This window comes from Melanerpes formicivorus, unplaced genomic scaffold (genome assembly GCF_026170545.1).
Source record: "Melanerpes formicivorus ecotype bairdi unplaced genomic scaffold, bMelFor1.0.p_v2 SCAF_18, whole genome shotgun sequence".
Classification (NCBI taxonomy): Eukaryota; Metazoa; Chordata; class Aves; order Piciformes; family Picidae; genus Melanerpes; species Melanerpes formicivorus.
In genome coordinates this window covers 12,265,970-12,290,756 of record NW_027142370.1, presented here as the reverse complement: position 1 = coordinate 12,290,756, position 24,787 = coordinate 12,265,970, and the positions used below count along the sequence as shown (strand labels likewise).

Below are 24,787 nucleotides of genomic sequence, written 5' to 3'. Positions count from 1 at the left end.
TATTTATTTGTTCTGTATTTAAGTGATAGGACAAAAGGAAACAGCCTCAAATTGTTCCAGGGGAGGATTAGGTTGGACATGAGGAATAACTTCTTCCCCAGAAGGGTTGTCAAGCACTGCCCCAGGCTGCCCAGGGCAGTGGTGGAATCCCCATCCCTGGAGAGGGGGCTTCAAAGCCATGTAGGTGTGGTGCTGGGGGATGTGGTTTAGTGGTGACCTGGTAGTGCTGGCTTAACAGTTAGGCTTGGCGTAGCATCTTAGAGGTCTCTTCCAAGCCAAGCAATTCCCTGAATTCCATGACTGGCGTTATCTTTATTTACTCTCAGCCTCGCTTCTTTGCACGGTGTTAGAAGTATTTTGAGGTGCTTTTAAACTTCATTAAGATCTCAGTAGGTGCCTTTAACAGAGCAAACACCAACTGCCTTATCCTCCTGCCTCTCCTTTGTAATAAAAGAAGCTGCAGGTGTCTTTTTAAACTGCTGCTCCATTTGCCAGGGAAACACAAAGCCTATGAATCAGGGGTTAAATTAAACCTGTGATATGGCCTGACAGAAGATGGTGCTTTAACATACTATCTAGCATGTCCTTCTTAAATCTGTTGCTTCATGCTGCTCAGGACAGCATGAAAAAAAAGGATGGGAATGGCTCTAGGGCTGGTGATTTCACCAGCCTGAGCAAGCTGGCACAACAGCTCTGTGCCAGCCCTCCTTAAGTGTCTAGTGCTGAAGGTTGGTCAGGATCAAAGAGGAGGATGAAAGGCCAGACAGGAAAGGGTGCCTCCAAACTGCATCTATTTGACACTTTCCATTAGTCTCTAAGGAAGGATGGAAACTGAGAGAATGACTGCAGGGAACTGTGAAGTTTTATGTTTCTAATAGCTCTATTCCAAGGCTATTTAGCCTAAATGCCACTTTTTATGCACGACCTAATTTCTGTTCCAAGTAAAGGGGTTGATGTATTACACATCTGCAGGTCGTTTCCAGGATCTGTGACAATGTAAGGCACTGAGGCTGCCCAGGCTCAATGAGTCTGCCAGGGGTGTGTTTTGTCCCTTCCCAGCCATGGCTTGGCATTTTTGTTTGCAGCATTCTTTGTTCACAATTAATGATGGGCCCTGCAAAAGCTCAGGGCAATGACTGCCTCTTGTGGCCTGAGATCCTGAAAGAGTGGACTTGCGGTATTCCACACTATTGAAATAGGAAGGCTGAGGGACTTGGGGCTTTTTAGCCTAGAGGGAGAAAAACTGAGAGGGGATATTCTCAATCTTATCAATACTTAATGGGTGGGTGTCAGGAAGATGGGACCATTGTGCTTTCAGTAGCTCCCAGTGACAGGACAAGAGGTAATGAGCACAAACCTGAACATAGGAAGTTCCATCTAAACATGAGGAGGAACTTCTTTGCTTTAAGGGTGGTGGAGCACTGAAACAAGCTGCCCAGAGTAGTGGTGGAGCCTCTATCTCTGGAATCGATCAAAACCCACCTGGATGCTATCCTGTGGAACCTGCTCTAAGTGAACCTGCTCTGACAGTTGCATTGGCCTTGATGATCTCCAGAGGTCCCTTCCAACCCCTGCCATTCTGTGATTCTGTTGCTGAACTGACTTGCCAGGCAGGGAAATTCACCTGGAACTGATGTGCTAGTTACAAAGACATATGCATTAAATCAGTGTGAAGAATACTTCCTGACTTATCAGTAAGCTATTTGGGCTGCTCTGCTTTGGGGAACCATCCAGGTATAATCAAATTAAAGCATCTCATTCCTTCATATTCCACAGTCAAGCCAGAATTTAAATACATTGGCAATATGCATGGCAATGAAGTTGTGGGGAAAGAATTGCTGATATACCTCGCTCAGTACCTGTGCTCAGAGTATCTGCTCGGGAACCCTCGCATCCAGACCCTGATTAACACCACCAGAATCCATCTCCTGCCTTCCCTCAACCCTGATGGCTACGAACTGGCTGCAGAAGAGGTAAAAGACTTTGTGTAAGGAAACGTTCAGGGCTTTGTGTTTCTGAGGTGCCCCACGGGAAAGGACAAGGTGGGAAGGGGGAGCGTCACGTGTGGGAGGCAGTGTTAACAATCAGCAGCCTGAATCCCAGGTTGATTTGGTGGTAGGTTGCTTTCCAAAGATGATATGACCAGAGATAAGAGGAAACCAGGGCTCTGTTTGTCATTCGTGCTGCCTGCCTGCGGTGACGTGGCAGTGACTGTGTTACTTGATCAGACATTTGGCACTTTCTGATCTCAGCTCCAGAACAAAATGCCCACTGACTCACTCTGAGCACTTGCAAGTTGTTTTATAAAGAAGTCTTGTTTGATACTATGGAGCAGATGTTCTTCTAGAAGAGGAGGAATACATGGAATAAAATGTGAATATAAGGCATAATAAACACAATGAAATGTGGAAAGGGATGCCCAGAGAAGCTGGGGCAGTCTCATCCCTGGAAGTGTTTCAGACCAGGCTGGGTGAGGCTGTGACCAACCTGATCCAGTGCAAGGTGTCATTGTCCACAGCAGGGGTTTGGAGCATGATGATCTATAGGGTTCCTTCCAACTCAAGCCAGTCTGTGTTTCTTTGTTGTCATGCTTGCATCATGGGTGGCAGCGTTCAGAGACCTGCCAGTGTGTGAAGGAGACCTGTGAAAGCAAAACTTCTGTTACATGCTGCCTGCTGTTCTTCTTTTAGCCCTAGCACCACTAACATGGAAGTAGGACCTTTCTTTTTCTGCAGTGCTCATCTGATGAGCTCTTTCTGTTGTGTGAGTCTGGGGTGATTGCACTCTGCCTGATCCAGCCTTGGAGCGTCAGCTGTGTGTTCTTTTTCTCCTCCTCTAACCCACTCTGCATGCTGCTCGGTGCTGAGTAAGAAGCTGCTGTGTTCCATTTGTGAGTCACATCAGTGGTGAGTTAAATGCCTCCTGCCTGCTCGTTAGTGCCTCAGTGTCCATGGGGATCAAACATGATTAGTAAATGTGGATTAATAAGTGTGGCTTTTGAAGAGGACAGACATTTTCACTTACTTCATCTCAAACTTTCCTTTGGTTGAAATGACATTTCAAACAATGGCTACAAAGTGATGTTTTGACTCAGGAGGTGGCTCTGAGCTTGGCTGTTATCTTGCAACTTAGGGAGCTGGTTACAATGGATGGGTCATTGGACGACAAACAGCTCAGAACTTGGACCTGAACAGAAATTTCCCTGATTTGACATCTGAGGCTTACAGAAGAGCTGAGATCCGTGGTGCCCGCCTTGACCACATCCCCATTCCGCAATCCTACTGGTGGGGTAAGGTATGAATTACAGCTTTTATAAATCACATCTGCTAAAGAGCAATGTGGGAGTCAAGATTGCTTGCTTTGAAGTCATTCTCTGGTAATCATAGAATCAGTAAGGTTGGAAAAGACCTCAGAGATCATCACGTCCAACCTGTCACCCAACGCTTCATGACTAACTAAACCATGGCTTCAATTGCCACATCCAATCCCCTCTTGAACACCTCCAGGGATGGGGACTCCACCACCTCCCTGGGCAGCACATTCCAGTGGCTAACAACTCTCTGTGGGAAGAACTTTCTCCTCACCTCCAGCCTAAACTTCCCCTGGCACAGCTTGAGACTGTGTCCTCTTGTTCTGGTGCTGGTTGCCTGGGAGAAGAGACCAACCCCCACCTGGCTGCATCCCTTCAGGTAGTTGTAGAGAGCAATAATCAGACCATTAAAGTAGGACTAAACTGCCCAGGCTCAGAATTGGCGTGGAAAATCATGGTGTAGGTCTGGCCAAAGAGGCAGGTGTCACAAATCATTGGAAACTTTGTGGGTAATTTGGAATTTGCTATTTTAGATGAAGAATAATGAGTGTTAGGGAGGGGTCACAAGTGTGTAATGATTCATCATTAGTGATGTCTCCTGTTGTAGCATGCTAAAGGCATTGTGGAGTTGCTGCTTGCCACACTAAGCTCTGCACCAGTTTGATGCAGCAGCGCTTTCTGCCTTGGGAAACATACAAAGGTTCTGTGTGGAGTTGTGTGGCATCAGCTTTCACAATAAAAAGGATGTTTATAAATGACTGTAACCAGCTGGATCCATGGAAACAGTCTGGAATACCTAAAACAATCATGGAAATGCCTTTGGATTTCCATGGAGCTGCTTCCATCCTTTTGGACTGGGTGCAGTGGCCATGGAAAAGACATTGAGGTGTGAAGGAAGGGATGGAGATCTTCCTCTGGACATGTGCTTGCTGCTGTTTTACATGTTCAGGATTGAAGGCCCAAGAACCACTGAGGAAGGACAACCATGGCTTTGACACCTCTTTGTGCTATTGGAATGGAATGTGCAGTGGAATGAAGCTGGAGGTGGGGAGATTCAGGCTGGACATGAGGAAGAATTTCTTCACCATGAGAGTGGTGAAGCCCTGGAATGGGTTGTCCAGGGAGGTGGTTGGGGCCCCGTCCCTGGAGGTGTTCAAGCCCAGGCTGGATGAGGCTCTGGCCAGGCTGATCTAGTGTGGGGTGTCCCTGCCCATGGCAGGGGGGTTGGAACTAGATGATCCTTGTGGTCCCTTCCAACCCTGACAGATACTATGATTCTATATTGCCTGGTGCAAGCTGTGAGCTTGGTCCACAGTCTGCCACCCAGTGTCTCCATAACCGAACATTCTGGTTCTGCCCTCTCCACTCTCTCCACTAAGTCCTGCTTCTGCCCTGGTCCTTCTCATTGCCATTGGGATTGTCAAGCAAACACTTGAATGTGTAGGGTTTTTTTCTACCATGCATTTAGTTTTCTCTGATGCTGTATAACATCATAGTAGTTTATAGATGGTTAGATGGAGAGAGCCTTGCATGTCCTGATCAGCTCTGCTCCAGCTGCAGTGTGCTAGTCACCCTGGGGTGTCTGTCACCACACTCCAGCAAGCCTTGGAACACAAACAACCTCTGTGAGAGCTCTGCCTGAGTGGGTGCAGACCCTGAGTTACAAAGACATCCTTTCTCCTGCAAACTTTTTCCTGTCTTGGAAGAAGAAACTGAGTTAAGGTGGTGGTGTAATGAGTCATTCCTCTGAGCACTAAACCTCAGACACTGTCTAGATGCTCTTCTAACCCTAAAGTTAACCTGGAGTAAACATCACTCAAAGCATCTCTGAATCCATATGCTTTGCAGACCAAAGGAGGGAACCAATTTCATAGAATCATAGAATCAATAAGGTTGGAAAAGACCTCAGAGATCATCGAGTCCAACCTGTCACCCAACACCTCATGACTACTAAACCATGGCACCAAGTGCCACGTCCAATCCCTTTTTGAACACCTACCTACCACCACAATTTGCCTGTGACCTGAATTGCCCTACAAAATCTCTCTGCTGGCTGCAGTTTCACATGGTTGAGAAACGTGGCAGTGAGGGTCTGGCAGCCTCACACTCCTCTCCTCTGCTGGTGGTACCACAGAACAGCCTCCCGTGGCAGGTTCCATTTTGTCAGGCTGATGAACCTGTGGCTCTTTGAGCAGCTGGCTTTGTGCATGTGAAAGCATTAGATCAGATGCTTCAACACCAGCCTCTCAGCTCTCAATTACTTAATAGTGTTTATTACCTGCCTTATTAAAGTCATTATCTGGGTATTGCAGGGCATGGTGCAAAGATCAGAAAATGGAAAGCAAGCTCCTAGCCAACCCCATAAGCTCAGGAGAGCTCTTGTTCCCCTGTAACCCTCTCTGTACAGCCTGTTTTGTTCCCTATCATTAGGAATTATTGTAATAAGTGGTCTGAGGGCTCAGACTGAGAGACTTCACCTTCATCTGAAATGAAGTCGGTTAAATTGACTTGGTTCAAACAGAATTTGGATGTCTGTGCCAGGGGAGGCTGGCAGAGTCTTTAGGAAAATGAGTCTGGTTGCTTCTAAAAGGGGGAGAAAGAAAGAAGTCTTAGGGCTTAATTGCAGTCTAATTGGCAGAAATGGGATGCAGGTTTAAAAAGGGTAGTGGCCATTCCCTGTGCTTAGGCAGAAATAATTCAGCTGTTTTCTAACCGTGTCCCAAATTGTCCTTGTGAGATGGATGCTTTAAAATTGATCTCCTCTGACTGAAAAGCAAGAGCCCCAGTTGAGCAAAAAAAGAAAGCACAACCAAACCCCAAACCAAACAACAAAACCCAAGCCCAAAAGTTCAAACCCCACATTAAAGGAAGAAGCCTGGGAATAGTGAAAGGCCAGAGAGACACAGAGAGCATCTGCTGTCATCCAGTGGAGCTGCACCAGGATGTTCAAAGCCTTAATCACTCTGCATGATGTCACTGAAATGTTATCAGGATAAAAATAGTGACACTGAAACTCCTGATTTTCCACAACACTCCCCTCAGTAAGAGCTTGGCTCTGGGACACAGCAGGTGTCACAGGCCTTGTGCAAGTATCTAGTGAGGGAGCTGGCTGCTCAGGGGGAGGGACTGAATTTAGGAGCTCTGGTCACCTCACCCTTGCTCACTGAACTGAAGAAGCAACTCAGAAATCTATTTATTGAGGCCTGAGGTTGCTGTTTGAAAGCAGGGCTGGTTCTAGCATCAGGCATGTCCTCTCAGGCTGGGCAGCAGCAGATGGGGCAGCTGCAGGCACGTCAGGGACCTCCTGAGAGTTTAGGGCAGCATCCTTCTGGGGAGTGCTGGTGCTACAGGGTTTGGAGGGTGTGGGTTTGGTACCAGGTCTTCAGCCATCCCCCAGTGAACCCCCAGACAGGGACCCATGGAGTGAGCAGTGACACAGCCACCTGACATCTGGTCTTCAGAAAGGCTGAGCTCAGAGGATGAACAACACACTTTTGAGGGCTCAGTTTAGAGTGGCTAGTTGAGTCCCAAATTCCTCTGGGACGAAGTTCACTATCAAACCATCCCAGGGCTGGTTGGGTTTTTGTGTGTTTGAGGGGTTTTGTGTAATTTTTTTCTCTGGCTGAGTCGCTGTTACTAGTCATTGGCCACTCTGGGATCCTGGCTGGCTGGTTTGCTGATGGCTGGTGGAATCAAAGCAAAGAGTGAGCTGTAACGTTAGCCCTACGGAGCTGCAGAACTAAGTCCATCATAGCAGATCTTGCTCGTTGTTTTAAATCCCATATATCTGCACTCGTGCAAAGCAAAGTCTGGACTAGCAGCCTCTACCCTCGGTCCACTTTTCCTCTGTTAACTTCACAAGCTGCAAGGAAAAGTACCGCAGCTCCCCCAACGACACTGGTATGTGCCTGGGTTTGCAGGGACTGGCCGGCAGATGACACTGTTAGTCATAAGAACCGTCTAACACTGCAGCAGGGTGCTGAAACTGCTCCTCAGAGAAGGGGAAGGAGCATTCCAGGGGTAGATGAGTGCCTAAGCATCTTTGGGAGTTCTGTGCCTGCTCCCTTGGCCAGTGCTGCTGAGCAGGGCCTGTCAAAGACCTCTTGGGACTGATCTGAAGCAGCTCACTGCAGCTAAACTGCTTTACCTCCATCACTTTTCATTTATTCCAGTTTCTGAAGGGGGCTACAAGAAAGCTGGGGAAGGACTTTTCAGGGTGTCAGGTAGTGTCAGGTAAACTAGGGGGAATGGAACAAAACTAGAAATGGGTAGATTCAGATCAGATGTTAGGAAGAAGTTCTTCCCCATGAGGGTGATGAGACACTGGCAGAGGTTGCCCGGGGAGGTGGTAGAAGCCTCATCCCTGGAGGTTTTTAAGCCAGGCTGGATGTGGCTGTGAGCAAGCTGATCTAGTGTGAGATGTCCCTGATCATGTCAGGGGGGTTGGAAGTAGATGAGCCTTGAGGTCCCTTCCAACCCTAACAATTCCATGATTCTATTTGCAGATGAGCCTTAACCAAAGGATACTTGCTTTAGCGGCCATGATAGTGTTGGGTTGACGGCTGGACTGGATCTTAGAGGTCTTTTCCAACCTTAGTGATTTTATAGCAAGTGAGACAATGTGTTTCCAACAAGTGCTGAGAATTACAAATTGAGCCCTATGTTCCTGTTTATCCATCCAAAGTCCATCCTGCTGAGTCAGAAATTGAATTGGATTAGGAGATAGTTTTGCAAGTAGCAGTACAGTCATTTTTCAAGCCTAAGCTGCTGTCAGCATCACTTTGAACTGCTGAAAATGTCAATGCAACAAAAAGTTACTCCTCTGTCAAAGTTCCTCTTTGTTGTTTTTGGGTTTGGGGCTGTTTTCTTCAGTTTTTCCACAGTGGACAGTTTGTTTCCTCTGTTCCCTGGAGCAAACTGGGGCTCTTCCTCTATTATTCATTGGAATGGGAGAAGCAAGCGGCCTCAGCATTCTTCTTTCTGACACACTCCCTTCTCTGCTGGGCTTCATCCTGCCCAGGATGAAATCCCTTTGGAGCTGCAAGATTATTCACAGTGTGGTTTTGTTTTGTTTTCTCCTGGATTTCAGGTTGCCCCTGAGACAAAAGCAGTCATGAAGTGGTCGAGATCTATCCCATTTGTGCTCTCTGCCAGCCTCCATGGGGGTGAGCTGGTTGTGACTTATCCTTATGACTATTCAAGGCATCCTATGGAGGAAAAGATGTTCTCCCCTACACCTGATGAGAAGGTAATATTGATTTGGCAGGGTGCACATATCAGAAGGATTTCCACCTGTGCAATTATGGTGACTCTAGCTTTTAACAAGTGACAAATCTGGATTCATTTAGGTGATAAACAAGTGTGATTACAGATGCATGTGTGTGTCAAATATGCAATACATTACACATTAATGTATATATATGTGACATGATTTATGCACTTACTTAATGTGCTTTAAAATTAGGATACTTTACACACTAGCATTTTGATTTGTAAACACTGAGCCATGTTTTGTGAGGCCAAACATGACTTCAGAAGTTACGTGTCTGATGAGGACAGCCTGAGAGACCTATGGCTGTTTAGTCTGGAGAAGGGAAGACTGAGAGGGGACCTTATGAGCATCTATAAATACCTGAGTGGTGGGTGTCAAGAACAGGCCAGGCTCTTTTCAGTAGTGTCCTGTGACAGGATGAGGGGGTGTCACCATCCCTGGAAGTGTTTAAAAAGACTGGATGGGGTGCTTGGTGCCATAGTTTAGTTGATTAGATGGTGTTGGGTGATAGGTTGGACTTGATGATCTCAAAGGTCTCTTCCAACCTGGTTAATTCTGTATTCTGTATTCAAACTGGAACCCAGGAAGCTCCACCTCAACATGATGAAAAAACTTCTTTACTGTGAGAGTGATGAAGCACTGGAGCAGGATGCACAGAGAAGTTGTGGAGTCTCCCTCTCTGGAGACTTTCAAAACCCACCTGGATCTTGAAGGTCTCTTCCAATCTGGTCTGGTCTATTCTATTCTATTCTATTCTATTCTATTCTATTCTATTCTATTCTATTCTATTCTATTCTATTCTATTCTATCCTGCTTTGGCAGAGGAGTTGAGCTCAATGATCTCCAGAGATCTTTTCCAACTTCTAACATTCTGTGATTCTATGGTGGGAAATGCCAGGCTTTTCCTATATAAAGGGTGCAGGCTGTGGTTTGTTTTTACCCCTGACTTCCAGAAGAGAAGGATTAGATAGTGTTGGATGATAGGTAGGACTCTATGATCTCAAAGGTCTCTTCCAACCTGGTTAATTCTATTCTATTCTATTCTATTCTATTCTATTCTATTCTATTCTATTCTATTCTATTCTATTCTATTCTATCCTATCCTATCCTATCCTATCCTATCCTATCCTATCCTATCCTATCCTATCCTATCCTACCCTACCCTACCCTACCCTACCCTACCCTACCCTACCCTACCCTACCCTACCCTACCCTAAGCCTGACCAGCAGCATTATTTTCCATGCAGGAAATGAAAGCAGCTGGGCTGCCATACGGTGGCAGCCTTGTAACGTTTATTCCAGCTCGGATGCACAGGAATGGTTTTCCCCTCTAGTCCCTGGGAGGTTCCCCATTTGGGACTCGCTGTAAATCTTCTGTGAAATTTTTTGCCATCTTCCCTATTTCCCTTTGGTTTCCTCAATCTAGTATTCATTGCCGACATGCCCACGAGGAGGGCAGCTCAGTTTTCAGCCTTCTAGCGTGCGTTAGAAATGTCTCTGGCCTCTTAGGAAGAAGTGGTTCTTTTCTATAAGAAACTGAGGTTGAAAATAGTCAGAAGCTGATCTTTGACTTGGAGCATCTGTTCTCTTTGGGCATGGCTCTGGCCTGACTTCTTCTGAAGCGACAGTTCTCAGCAGCACATGGCTGATATTTACATACTGGTGGCTATTAAGCCTTTTCTCTATCAATCCATTTCTTCTGAGCTGTGCCATACCTGCTGACTATGTGTGTGACACTGATTTAGCAGTAAAATCAACCAGGGGCAATGAAAGCTCCAGAAGCTCTTGGTGAGGATGAGGGGAAGTCATCAGCCTGCGCACCTACATCCAAGTGCCTGGGCTAAGAGTATCCTGATGGATGCAGAGATGGTGGAGAAATACAGCCATGAGTGCCTTAGCAAGCAGTTCACCTGTCAGATGGAAGGGCTGCAGTCTCTCCATCATCTCCAGACAGGAACAGCAGATGTGTTTGAGTTAGATGATCATAAAATCATAGAACTGTTAAGGTTGGAAGCAAACTTTGAGATCATTGAGTCCAACAGCTCACCTAGAGCTCACATCCCACCACTGCTGCTAAGCCCCTGCCACTAAACCACGTCACTCAGCACCACATTCATTCTTAACATCTCCAGGGATGGTGAGATCCATGACTCATGATACTTTAGCTGCTAAGTGTATTGCTCTCTGAGCACATTCTGACTTCACAAAGCTTTATTTTGGATATCATTTCTTCATTCACTTGTGCTAGTGGCCAGGCAACAGCCTTGAGCCTCTTGGTGTGAAAGAAGAAAAGACTTGGTCACTGGAAATAAAACATCTGCAGATGTCTTTGGGAAAGGAAAGGAACATGTTCATTAGTCACCCAGGCACCTTTTAAACTTCCATCAAATATCTTCCACAGGAGGTTCAGAGCTAGGACCCAAATTGCCAAATTAAAGATCTTGGTCCTGGCCCCAAAATAGTGACAGTAAAAGTTCTTCTTAACATCTTTAATTACCATCCATTTCTTCTCTTCTCTTTGAAGGAGACCTAATTGTCTGGGATGGGCAATACAAATATAAACTCAAGGGAGATGCAAAAGCATTTGGCATTGTCAGGACATTGTTTGGCCATCAGAAGTGTTTTGGTACATTTTCTCTGCTCTTACAGAGCAGACTCTTTCCACCTTTCCTTGGTCACCTACCTGATCCCATAATTGACTCATTTTGGTCTTGATATCAACATAGAATCACAGAGTGGCTTAGGTTGGAAGGGACCTTGGAGGTCAGCATCAAGGATACAGCTTCAGGATTGCTTCTAAACCAGGCTTTTAAGCACCCAACTTCTTGCACACATTGCCTCAAGCAATATGCCGTGGGAGTCATGCTGCTGGGTAGTGGGATCTGAAAATTGCTTTCTTTATGGTGCTGAAATCTGAAATTAGAGCTTTCAAATAAACAGAAAGGAGAGGTGGGATTTCTGTACAAAGTTGGCACAAGCATTGGAGAAAAGTGACAAGAACCTGATTCAAAGAAACAGCTTCTGCAGATCACTGCTGTCTCTTCTGTCTTCACTACATGTACCTGTCACTTTTGCTCTCTGGGTGGTGACTCCTCTGCTATTCATCAGCATCAACACTCTTAGGCAACCAGTGGTGACATCCTCCACCACCACATCCTATCCTTCACTTTTTAGGGACGGTTTCTGCCCTGTAAAGAAGCAACTGTCACTGAGATCAGCCTGGCAGGTTGTCTTGTGAGAGTGATAAGTGCAAAGCAAATTGACACTGTCTATTTTAAACAGCAGCAGCCAGCGTGAAGACCTGGTGAGGCTGAGGTTGGTGTTGGCATTCTTGAAAGGGTGAAAATAGCAAGAACTAATTTCAGCTTCTAAACCTGAGATCTGAAGCACAACCAAGCCCTCTGCTCATGCCCCAGACGATAGGTCGACATCAAGCATAACAAAATCCACTGGTTACTTAATGTTGGCTCAGACTAGATGAAAGGAATCCCTGAGAAGGACTTTGGAGAAGAAGAAAAATAAAAACTGGCTGGCAAAATATCCTTGCATGGAGGTTCACCCTCTACATCAGTCTTGAGGATGCAGAGTGTCTCACTGAGCTCACACCACCAACAGTTGCCAGCAGCAAGAAATCACAGAACCTTAAAATTGTTTTGGTTGGAAATGACCTCTAAGATCATTTAATCCAACCATTGACCCAGCATCACTATCACTACTAAGCCACATCCCAAAGTGCAATGTCCACAAGTGTTTTGAACACCTCTACAGACTTCACCATCACCCTGGGCAGCCTGTTCCAATGCCTGAACACACTTGCAGCAAAGAAATTTTTCCTAATCTCTAACCCAAACCTCCCCTCGTGCAACTTGAGGCCATTTCCTCTCATTCTATCACTCAACACTAGGGAGACTAGAATTAAGCAGGTTGGAAAAGACCTTCGAGATCATTGTGTCCAACCCATCATCCAACACCATCTAATCAACTAAACCATGGCACCAAGCACCCCATCCAGTCTCTTCCTAAACACCTCCAGTGATGGTGACTCCACCACCTCCCTGGGCAGCACATTCCAATGGCCAATCTCTCTTTCTGGAAAGAACTTCTTCCTAACATACAGCCTAAACCCCCCTGATGCAGCTTGAGACTATGTCCCCTTGTTCTGGTGTTGGTTGCCTGGGAGAAGAGACCAAGCCCCACCTGGCTACAACCTCCCTTCAGGTAGTTGTAGACAGCAAGAAGGTCTCTCCTGAGTCTCCTCTTCCCCAGGCTAAGCAACCCCAGCTCCCTCAGCCTCTCCTCACAGGGCTGTGCTCCAAACCCCTCCCCAGTTTTGTTGCCCTTCTCTGGACACCTTCCAGCAACTCAACATCTTTCCTAAGCTGAGGAGCCCAGAATTGGACACAGGACTCAAGGTGTGGCCTAACCAGTGCTAAGTACAGGGCACAATGACCTCCCTGCTCCTGCTGGCCACACTGTTCCTGATAGAGTCCAGGATGCCATTGGCCTTCTTGACCACCTGGGCACACTGCTGGCTCATGGCCCAAGTCCCTCTCTGCCTGGCTGCTCTGCAGCCACTCTGACCCCAGCCTGTAGCACTGCATGGGGTTTGCTGTGGCCAATGTGTAGAACCCGGCACTTAGATGTGTTCAATCTCATGCCCTTGGACTCCGCACCAGCACCCACCTCACTACAGCATCATTTTGGGTAACTGTAGAGAACAGCAATGAGAGTGTTTACAGTTTGTAAAAGCAAATGTCTCTGGTAACCCTCTTGTTCCAGATGTTCAAATTGCTGGCCAAAGCCTACGCAGATGCACACCCGGTCATCTCCGACCGATCCGAACTCCGCTGCGGGGGCAGCTTTGTAAAACGTGGAGGTATTATAAATGGTGCTGAGTGGTACAGCTTCACTGGAGGTAAAACCACTTTACCATCATATCAAGTGAGGTAAAACCTCTATATGACCTTTATGAGACACAAGGTTTTGAATGAAATCATTTTATTCATCTCCATTTGCTTTAGGTCAGACGCTTGCAAGACGTAACCTGTAAGGGATTTAAGCCGCACGGCTGTGTGTTGGTGATGTTTTATACCCTGGGATGTATTCAGCCCTGCTGTGACCTGTAGGAAGTTAATGAGTTATACAAGGGTCAAATATATTATTGCATATGATAGCATTTTAGCTTTCAGATCCAAAATGGAGAAGTGAGTGTTCTATGCCATGCTTCTGCTCCTCAGCAGCAGGATTTTGCATCCATCTGGCAGACTCCGCACATGCTGCTTCTTTTCAGGCTGGTTAAAGAAACTTCTTTTCTTTTCCTTTCTATTTTTTTCAAGGAAAACTACAACAGAGAAGAACATCCCCTTCCTTTGTGCTTAGGTTTTTTAATTTGATTCCCCCTCCCCACCCCAGCAACATTCAGTTTTCTCCATGACTCCTGAAGTACCAGCCTGGATGAAGTATCAGCGAACATCAACTTTCAGCTGTGTTTTCATGCAGGGCTCAGCTGGATTCCCCCCAGAAAATTGTGTTGAAAATTGGCATTTAGAAAGCTTTGGGGCATGAGTGAGAATTAGCTTTAAGTATCTTCAGCTTGCAGTCTTCTGGAAATTATATCCAATGCCTCCTGTACAGAAACAGTTTTGAACATGCTCATGGCAAAAGGTCACCTCTTTGCTGGTGACCCTTGGCAAACACCTCTGATACAGGTGATTATCCAATCATAGAATCATAGAATCAATAAGGTTGGAAAAGAACAAGTTCAACCTGTCACCCAAGACCCCGTGACTACTAAACCATGGCTTCAAGTGCCACGTCCAGTCCCCTCTTGAGCACCTCCAGGGATGGTGACTCCACCACCTCCCTGGGCAGCACATTCCAATGGCTAACAACTCTCTCTGGGAAGAACTTTCTCCTCACCTTCAGCCTAAACTTCCCCTGGCACAGCTTGAGACTGTGTTCTCTTGTTCTGGTGCTGGTTTCCTGGGAGAAGAGACCAACCCCCTTCTGGCTACAACCTCCTTTCTGGTAGCTGTGGAGAGCAGTAAGGTCTGCTCTGAGTCTTCTCCATACCAAACAACCCCAGCTCCCTCAGCCTCTCCTCACAGGGCTGTGCTCCAGAACTCTCCCCAGCCTCATTGCCCTTCTCTGGACACGTTCAAGATTCTCAATGTCCTTCTTAAACTGAGGGGCCCAGAACTGGACACAGTACTCAAGGTGTGGCCTAACCAGTGCTGAGTACAGGGGCACAATGACTTCCCTGCTCCTGCTGGCCACACTATTCCTGATGCATGAACCAATCCTTACCTCTCCACTATTACTTCTTGGTCAGGTGAATAACCACTTTAAATTATACTTCTCCTTTGTTGTTTTTCCCTGTGAGAAGTGTCACTGTCATTAGTTGATTTGTGGTTGCAATGAGTTGTAAATCCTGGATTTGTTGCATGCTTTTACTATTTGGGCTGTGCACACTTGTTACAATACATACAGGGGGCTGCACTCAGGGGGCTGCACTCAGCTGACTGAACCACCGAGCTCCACTTAAGGGTTATGTGGCTTGTTCATGAGCACTCCTTTTTCTTTTTCATCCCATAGGTATGGCAGATTTTAATTACCTTCACACAAACTGCTTTGAAGTTACTGTGGAGGTAGGATGTGAAAAGTTTCCCTTGGAGGAAGAACTCTTTACAATCTGGCATGAAAACAGAGGTGCCCTGCTGAATTACATGGAAATGGTAGGGCTCTGCTTCTGCAAAGCATTGTGCTTACACTTTGTCTTCTTCATTCTTTGTCAGGTATTTATTTCTTAACTGTTTCCCTGGTTAGTTATTGAGACAGCACTGACTCAGTCATCACACTCCACCCTGGTGCCTCAGTTTGTCTAGCAGGACACGCAGGTAATACATTGCTTACATTGCAGGGAGGATGGGCACTGAGGACTCTGAAGGCCTTGAAAACAAGGGGGAATTAAATTGTCTCTAAATACTTTGGAATTGGTTTTGATTGGAAAAGATCTTTAAAATCATCCAGTCCAGTCATTGTCTAACTCTACCAAGGCTGGGGCTAAAGCATGTCCCTCAGCACCACATTGCTGCCTCTTTGAGACACCACCAGGGGTAGGGATTTAACCACCTCCCTTAGTAGCCTGTTCTGGTCTTTGAGAACCCTTTCAGTGAAGAATTTTCTTCTAAAATCCAACCTAAACATCCCCTAGTGCAGCTTGAGGCCATTTCCTCTCATCCTGTCTCTTGCTGCTAGGGAGAAGAGACCAACCTCCACCTGGCTCCAACATCCTTTCAGGGAGAGGTTGGGAACAAGGGCTCCCCTGATTATCATAGAATCATAGAACCAATAAGGTTGGAAAAGACCTCAAAGATCATCAAGTCCAACCTGTCACCCAACACCTCCTGACTACTAAACCATGGCACCAAGTGAATATAAATCAACTGTCCAAAACGTAATGCTAAAGAAAATATTCAGGAAAATATGGATCAACCTTTCTCTTGAAGTAAAATAAATGAACCAAAGCAAACAAACAAACACACACCACCACCACCCCCCAAAAGAACAAATAATCAAACAAAAACCCCACAAAACAAAACCCCAAGATCTGTTTTCTACAGAGCTTCCTGGAACTTTTTCCTTTCTGTATTCCATCTTTGTGGTCCACACTCTGGCTCATGGCAGCAGATGTAGATCCAGCTATAAAGAAGGTCTAAGTATCCTACTAGACAAGCCATTTCCATGTTTCCCACCTTGATTTCTTTAGGAAAGTAGCTTGAAAAAGATGTGAAGCCTGATCTTCTAAAGGCACAACTCCCTGTCTGTGAGCATTAAACCAAACCATGTAAGAATCATTTTTAATGATGCCTTTAAGCTCAGCCCAAACAAATGCCTCACTGACAATAAGTAAGTGAACACAGAAGCAGAAGTTGCTCATCTTTCTCTCAGCCATTAGCAGATTAGCTTTCTCCATGCCTTGTTTTGATAGAGCATGCAGTAATTTAAAATTGTTAGGAGTGTTTTTATGGCCTTTCTAAGCAACCTCTTGCTACTTGTGGTAAGTATTATCATTCAATAAAGTCTACAGTCCAGACCACCAAACTCATTTCATTTTACAGCTGTCTGATGAAAATGAGCTTTAGTGAATCCAAATGGAGCTGGGTTAAATCCATATAGATTGCAGCTGAAGTCTTCAAGATGTAAAGATTTTTTATAGTGTGGGGTGATACTGCAGAAGACTATGCTGGAAAAGCTTTTTGAGTAAATGCAGGGCAGTAAGCAAACCAACTTTGTAGATAAGGATGACTGAATTACTCCTGATAAGGATTAAGTCTGCCACAGCCAATTCAAACTTTTTTTCTTCTGATGGATGCCAGGCTGTTTGCTGTGTGCACAAATCTACTTGGCTTAACATGAAGTAGAATTCATTTTCATAAATGCCAATCTCTTATCCTGGTCAGAAGTGATAGCAAAAAGTCTCTCCCCTAACTTCTGTGGCACAGGCTCAGGGCAACCCAAACCCCAGTGTATTTACTGAAGCAAAGCAAACCAACATTGGTAAAGAAATGTCAACCTCGTCATTTTTTTACCCCCATCATGTTGTAATTGCAAAATGATTATTGAAGTGGGATGAGGTCATACTGCTTTGAGTATGTCTACACTGTAAATTAAATTTGGGCCTGAGATGACTCTTCTGAACAGATTTACCTCCCCCCACACCCCCCATCCATATGATAAATCCTCAAATCCATGCTGAAAAGCAAACTGCAGCGCTTCATCACAACATAGAGTAGAGTAGAGTAGAGTAGAGTAGAGTAGAGTAGAGTAGAGTAGAATAGAATAGAATAGAATAGAATAGAATAGAATAGAATAGAATAGAATAGAATAGAATAGAATAGAATAGAATAGAATAGAATAGAATAGAATAGGAATTAACTGTTTTGGAAGAGACCTTCAAGATCAAGTCCAACCTATCATCCAACACCATCTAATCAACTAAACCAGGGCACCAAGCACCCCATCAAGACTCCTCCTAAACACCTCCAGTGATGGTGACTCCACCATCTCCCTGGGCAGCACATTCCAATGGCCAATCTCTCTATGAAGCATTTCTTCCTAAAATCCAGCCCAAACCTGGTGCAGCTTGAGACTGTGTCCTCTTGTTCTGGTGCTGGTTGCCTGGGAGAAGAGACCAACCCCCACCTGGCTACAACCTCCCTTCAGGGAGTTGTAGACAGCAAGAAGGTCTTCCCTGAGCCTCCTCTTCTTCAGGCTAAGCAATCCCAGCTCCCTCAGTCTCTCCTCATAGGGCTTGTGCTCAACACCTCTCACCAGCCTCATTGCCCTTCTCTGGACATCTTCCAGCATTTCAACATCTTTCCTAAACTGGGGGGCTCAGAACTGGACACAGGACTCAAGGTGTGGCCTAACCAGTGCAGTGTACAGGGGCAGAATGACCTCCCTGCTCCTGCTGGCCAGGATGCCATTGGCCTTCCTGGCCACCTGGGCACACTGCTGGCTCATGTTCAGCCTACTGTCAGCCAGTACCCCCAAGTCCCTTTCTGCCTGGCTGCTCTCCAGCCACTCTGACCCCAGCCTGTAGCTCTGCATGGGGTTGTTGTGGCCACTGTGCAGAACCTGGCATTTGGATGTGTTCAATCTCATGCCCTTGGACTCTGCCCATCTGTCCAGCCTGGCAAGATCCCTCTGCAGAGCTCTTCCACCCTGTAACAGATCAACAACTGCCCCCAGCTTGGTTTCACCTGCAAACTTACGGATGATGGACTCAATGCCCTCATCCAGATCATCAGTAAAGATATTAAAGTGCATGGGGCCCAGCACTGATCCCTGGTGGACACCACTAGTGACTGGCTGCCAGCTGGATGTGTCACCATTCATCACCACTCTTTGGGCACAGCCCTCCAGCCAGTTCCTAACCCAGCTCAGTGCTGCTGTTCAAGCCAGGGGCTGACAGCTTGACCAGGAGTTTGCTGTGGGGGATGGTGTCAAAGGCCTTGCTGAAGTCCAGGTAGACTACATCCACAGCCTGCCCCACATCCACTAGGCAGTCTTCTGGTCACAGAAGGAGATCAGGTCTTCAGGGAGAGTTTTCAAATCCTCACACTGAGCAGTTTCTAAAGCCCTCCAGTGAGTAACTCCACTCAGTACAGAAAGGCTGGTTAACAAGAGCAGTGACACCACAGGCTCACCTGGAATAAAGCACTGCTGCCACCAAGCTAGGCTTCTTTGTTTCTGTTTTTTTTTTCCCCTCCAGCTTCATATTAAGAATTATTGTAGTCAGATAGTAAAATGTTTCTTTTTAAACCCTCCTAAATTCTGAGAGAAAAGCACATTTATTTTTTCCATTGTTTTGAGGCTCTTCTTTGGTGATATTGTTATTGTTTTCTATTCTTTTATGACAAAGAATAATGGAGAGTGAAAAATGGGAGGAAGAGAAAGAAGTAAAGAGCAGGCTCAAGCTGATCATAGCAGCCCAGGGGGGAAATTAGTAATAGAATTCCTTTTTGTTTAAAAAGATCATATAGAGTGTCCAGCAGAAAATGGAGGAAAAGAGACAAAACAGAAGAAACTTAAGAGGACTGGATGCCAGAAAAGAGAATTGCACCATTCAAACTATTAGACATTGGAACAAACTCCCAAGGAAGGTGTTGGATTACCATACATTAGATAATTAATAATAGATAGGAATAGAATAGAATAGAATAGAACAGAATAGAATAGAATAGAATAGACCAGACCAGGTTGGAAGAGACCTAGCAGAAATAAATAGTAAGTAAGTAATAATAGATAATATATTTATAATAGATAATAGCCAGCAGTGTGCCCAGGTGGACTGGATATGGAACAGTGTGGCCAGCAGGAGCAGGGAGGGCATTCTGCCCCTGCACTCAGCACCGGCTAGGTCACACCTTGAGTCCTGTGTCCAGTTCTGGGCTCCTCAGTTTAGGAAAGATGCTGAGTTGCTGGAAGGTGTCCAGAGAAGGGCAACAAAGCTGGGGAGGAATTTGGAGCACAGCCCTGTGAGGAGAGGCTGAGGGAGCTGGGGTTGCTTAGCCTGCAGAAGAGGAGGCTCAGGGGAGACCTTCTTGCTGTCTACAACTCCCTGAAGGGAGGTTGTAGCCAGGTGGGGGTTGGTCTCTTCTCCCAGGCAACCAGCACCAGAACAAGAGGACACAGTCTCAAGCTGTGCCAGGGGAGGTTTGGGGTGGAGGTGAGGAAGAAGTTCTTCCCAGAAAGAGAGATTGGCCATTGGAATGTGCTGCCCAGGGAGGTGGTGGAGCCACCGTCACTTGGAGGTGTTTAGGAGGAGACTGGATGGGGTGCTTGATTAGATAGTGTTGGATGTCAGGTTGGACTCGATGATCTCAAAGATCTCTTCCAGCCTGGTTAATTCTATTCTATCCTAATTTCAAGGCCCAGCTTGACAGGGTGCTGGGCTGTCTCATTTAAACTATACTCATATCCTGAAGTGGTTGGACTAGATGATCCTTGAGATCCCTTCCAACCTGGTATTCTATGAGTCTGTGAATGTTTAAATACTTAGATTTATATTTTTCCTGTTTAGTTTTATTGGACTTCAGCTATGATGAGTTCTGTGTGCACCTCCTGGGTGACAGAATTCAAGTTGCTTCTCAGTTTGGCACTAAGCATGTTTCTCAAATCAAGCAGCTCAGTTCTGTGCCTGCAGAGAAGAGGAACAGGATATTACACGCACTGCTATCATGACATCCTGACATGTAGTGAAGTGTAGGCAGCAGAGAGATGATGAGTCCCAAGTAGTTAAAGTGAGACCTTCTCTGTGTGTATAGAGCAGCAGATTGGGTTTTTTAAAGCTTTTGTTTTGCATTTGAGGTTCTGGGGCTGGGGCAGACATTCTTCACCAGTCTTTAAATACTGTGGTCAGATCCTGAGGTGCCAGTGATCTGTGCAGAGAAGTTTTTCTTGAAGCACATCCCAGAAAAAGCTCTTGCTGCCACCTTGGAGCTCTCAAAATAGAGGATGTGATCTGAAAGGGCATCAGCTTGGCATCTGAGAGCCTCTATAACAGGTTGAACCTCTTGAAAGCTGTTTCCTCTCTACAGAGATTTCCTTGTAGAAGACGAAGAGGTGATAATGTCAGAAGTGATTGCCTTCTAACTTTTACTTTGCTTTGCCAGGTTCATCGTGGGATCAAAGGAATTGTGTCTGATAAGTTTGGTAACCCGATAAAAAACGCTCGTATTTCAGTCAGGGGCATCAGGCACGACATCACCACAGGTAATAGTTTTGATTGAAGCTTTCTCCTAGGGCAGAGTGAAATCATCTAGTCCATGGCACCAAGTGCCACGTCCAATCCCCTCTTGAACACCTCCAGGGATGGTGACTCCACCACCTCCCTGGGCAGAACATTCCAATGGCTAACAGCTCTCTCTGGGAAGAACTTTCTTCTCACCTCCAGTCTGAACTTCCCCTGGTGCAGTTTGAGGCTGTGTCCTCTTGTTCTGGTGCTGATTGCCTGACCAACCCCCACCTAGCTACAACCTCCCTTCAGGTAGTTGTAGACAGCAATAAGATCTCCCCTGAGCCTCCTCTTCTCCAGGCTAAACAACCCCAGCTCCCTCAGCCTCGTTTCCCTTCTCTGGACATGTTCAAGAGTCTCAATGTCCTTCTTAAATTCACCTAAAAAAGACTTGTTGGATTTGAGAGGAACAGCACCTTAATGGAGAACTGAAGGTTCAGCTGTGGGTTTGTTTCTAGAATAAGATGAGAGAAAACATGTCAAACTGGCTGGTGAGTCTGTCACCTTGAGACTGACGTAGTCCTTGCCATGGAATCTTCTCCCTGGAGCTGTCTGCTGCCCAGTAAAGCCAATATGTCTTCAGTGAGATTCAGAGCTCCACTTTTATGCTTCGTGTTTGAGGCAACATGGCAACAGCCCATCTCAGGGGCTTTAACTCAGCTTGTGGAGGTGCAGAGCCTGATAGAATAAGTTAGCTGAAATACTGTGAGCACAAGGTGTAGACATTCAGCGAGTAGGATCCACACTGCCTTTAACAACTGGAATAACTGCAGTGATTGAAGGGCTCACAGCCTTTGTTCTTCAGGTGGGAAAGCATCAATGTATGCAAGTTTTGGCCCACAGTCCTATCAGAACGTTGAGTTATGTCCACTTTCTACCTGTCAGCAGCTGGTAACCATGTACTGAGGCATATGCAGCTGTTAATTTTCACAGTCATAAAGTTCTGAGCTTTTAGGCCCTGACTGAAATCAATGCTCTCCGTTTCTTATTGATTGCAGCGAGAGGAGGGCTGGCCAGAGGAGTGCAAAATAGGAGACAGGAATGGCAACATTTTGCTCTAATGATAGTTGCTGAATCAATTGGGAAAGGCAGAACGGTTCATAATGCAGTGGATGCTTTCCAGCTTTCCAAAACACCAACATTAGAGGGGATACAATAGTGGAGATGATGCAGATTCTTGAGCCTGGTGGGAGACTCTGGCATGAATTAGGGTCTTTTTCAAACGTCTTCCCAGACAATGGCTTCCCATTGGCAGTGGACCTTTAAAGAATTAAGGATTAAATAAGACATGTTGTTTACATTGAAGGAAAAAGGGGTATTTGTTCTTGAGTTAGGTGGAGTTAAGAATGTCATATGATTAAGAAGCCTTTTCATTTCAGTGTTGAAATGGGCTGAGAAATTCCATGAGAAGCTCGCATTAAGGCCACATTAACTCCGAGCTAAGAAAACCTACCCTTCAAAATGAAGGAAACATAAAATGAAGAATAAATACTCTGGTTTAAAACTCCCTGCTTGTGCCTGCAGGCTGGAGGAACCTTCAGCTGGAGGAAATTTGCACCAATTTTACACTAATGGCAATTTATCCCAGCTGCAGCTCTGACTCCACAGCCTAATGTGCTAAGATGTCTGCAAAGTAATTGGATGTAATATAATCAAAGCAGGGATTTCTTAGCTCCTTAGACACAAGATATGTGGAGAGATATATTGCAGCCTGGATTTCACTTTCTTAGGTTTCACATAGTTTTGAATTCATTCAATTTCTTTCCTTGTACCCCTGGGAAAGCAGCCTGCAGGAAAGCTTCCCTGCCCTGGGATACAGGCAATGCAGTTACTGAGATGTTGTGTGTGGATATTACTCCACCAGCTCCCAAAGGGCAGATTTTCACAGAGGGGATCTCTTTCTTTTTCATTCAAGTGTTTGCATCTGAATTTTGGTCAAACTCTGAGCCCAAACTCCTCTGAGATCCTTTGGAAACCTGCCCCTTAAATGCTCGTGCATGACCTTCCAGTATCTTAAGGGGGCCTACGAGACAGCTGGGGAGGGACTTTTCAGGGTGTCAGTGAGTGATAGGACTGGGGGGAATGGAACAAAACTAGAAATGGGTAGATTCAGATTGGATGTTAGGAAGAAGTTCTTCCCCATGAGGGTGGTGAGAGACTGGCACAGGTTGCCCAGGGAGATGGTGGAAGCCTCATGCCTGGAGCTTTTGAAGGCCAGGCTGGACGTGGCTGTGACCAACATGATCTAGCGTGAGGTATCTCTGCCCATGGCAAGGGGGTTGGAACTGGCTGATCCTTGAGGTCCCTTCCAAGCCTAACAATTCTATGATTCTGTGTGTGTGTGAACGTAGAGCTATAAAGGATGCAAAGACCAAAAGCTAAACTCAGCTTTGTTCTGTCATTCTCTCTCTTAAGCTGCTGATGGAGACTACTGGCGACTGCTGCCCCCAGGGACGTACATGGTGACTGCCCAAGCAGCAGGCTACAGCAGGGTGATGAAGAAGGTCACCATCCCTGCCAAGATGAAGCAGGCTGGGCGCGTCGACTTTGTGTTGCGACCCATTGAGGGCTGGCCCAACAAGCTCCTCCGCCGCTCAATGGAAAACACCTATGACCCCTATGACCCACTGGAACATTTTGACCCTCATGCCCAACATGGGCAGCCTGAGGCTCGAGGTGGGTCATCAGTGGGCAGGGAGAAGCCTTGGTGGTGGTCTTACTTCAGCTCTCTAGACCTGCACAAACCATTGTGGCTGCTCAAGCAGCGTTGAAGGGAATGAGGGTGCTCTGCTCACCTGGCTCTGCTACCCTTCCCCCCGACTCCAGGGGTCTTTCTTCACTGCTCTTGGCAATATTTAAATGTTTCATCTGAAAACACAAAGTGAATCCAAGCACACTTTCCTCTTTCATTCTCTCTTCACAAACTGACTGTGTTCAAGTGGTTTTCTCTATTAAAAGCCATGGTGCTCACCCATTCACAGCCCAGCTGTTGTGCACTTTTGTTCTTGGCAATGCTCTGTACTTCTGCCCATGGAGCTAATGACCACAGTCCTTATTTATTAGGTTCCAAGTACCTGCAGAAACATATTCCTGAGCCTTTAATGCATTTTTCTACACATTAATGACCATATTATAAAAACAACTTTCAGAAAGCTCTTTTCTGTCCTCTCTTTCTGTTATTTTAGCATATGAAGTCCAGTTTATTAACTCTTCTACTACAACTCACAATAACTTTTAATTAGTTTATGTTTTTAAACCCACTTTGTGGTATTGGTGTAGATTTCAGGCAGAAAAAAGAACGTTATTAGGAAACTGGCAATATATCTGCAGCTTAGTAAGTAAGAGGTTCAATAGGATCACAGTTGAAGTGTGATGGGCATCACTTAGTATCATAGTATCAGTCAGGGTTGGAAGGGACCACAAGGATCATCTAGTTCCAAGCCCCCTGCCATGGGCAGGGACACCCCACACTAGATCAGCCTGGCCAGAGCCTCATCCAGCCTGGCCTTAAACACCTCCAGGGACGGGGCCTCGACCACCTATCTGGACAACTCATTCCAGGGCTTCACCACTCTCATGGGGAAGAATCTCCTCCTCACATCTAGCCTGAATCTCCCCACCTCCAGCTTCATTCCATTCCCCCTAGTCCTATCACTACCTGAGATCCTGAGAAGTCCTTCCCCAGCCTTCCTGTAGGCCCTCTTCAGATACTGGAAGGCCACAATGAGGTCACCTCGGAGCCTTCTCCTCTGCAGACTGAACAGCCCCAACTCCTTCAGTCTGTCCTCATAGGAGAGGTGCTCCAGCCCTCTGCTCATCCTTGTGGCCCTTCTCTGGACACCTTCCGGCACCTTCATATCCCTCTTGTAATAGGGGCTCCAGAACTGGAGGCAGTACTCCAGGT

General features: G+C 46.1%; 1 protein-coding gene across 1 annotated transcript in view; it reads left to right on the top strand.

Annotated features, from left to right (window-relative positions):
• The window catches only part of CPZ (carboxypeptidase Z), a 42,491-nt gene extending 18,632 nt beyond the window's left edge, over positions 1–23,859 (top strand). The window contains exons 5-11 of the mRNA XM_068149649.1: positions 1,777–1,973; positions 3,133–3,294; positions 8,400–8,558; positions 13,362–13,497; positions 15,177–15,316; positions 20,762–20,861; positions 23,299–23,859. Coding sequence (XP_068005750.1) covers positions 1,777–1,973; positions 3,133–3,294; positions 8,400–8,558; positions 13,362–13,497; positions 15,177–15,316; positions 20,762–20,861; positions 23,299–23,654 — 1,250 coding nt within the window. The 3' untranslated portion in view covers positions 23,655–23,859. The remainder of the gene's footprint in view (positions 1–1,776; positions 1,974–3,132; positions 3,295–8,399; positions 8,559–13,361; positions 13,498–15,176; positions 15,317–20,761; positions 20,862–23,298) is intronic.
• The last annotated feature ends 928 nt before the right edge of the window (positions 23,860–24,787 follow it).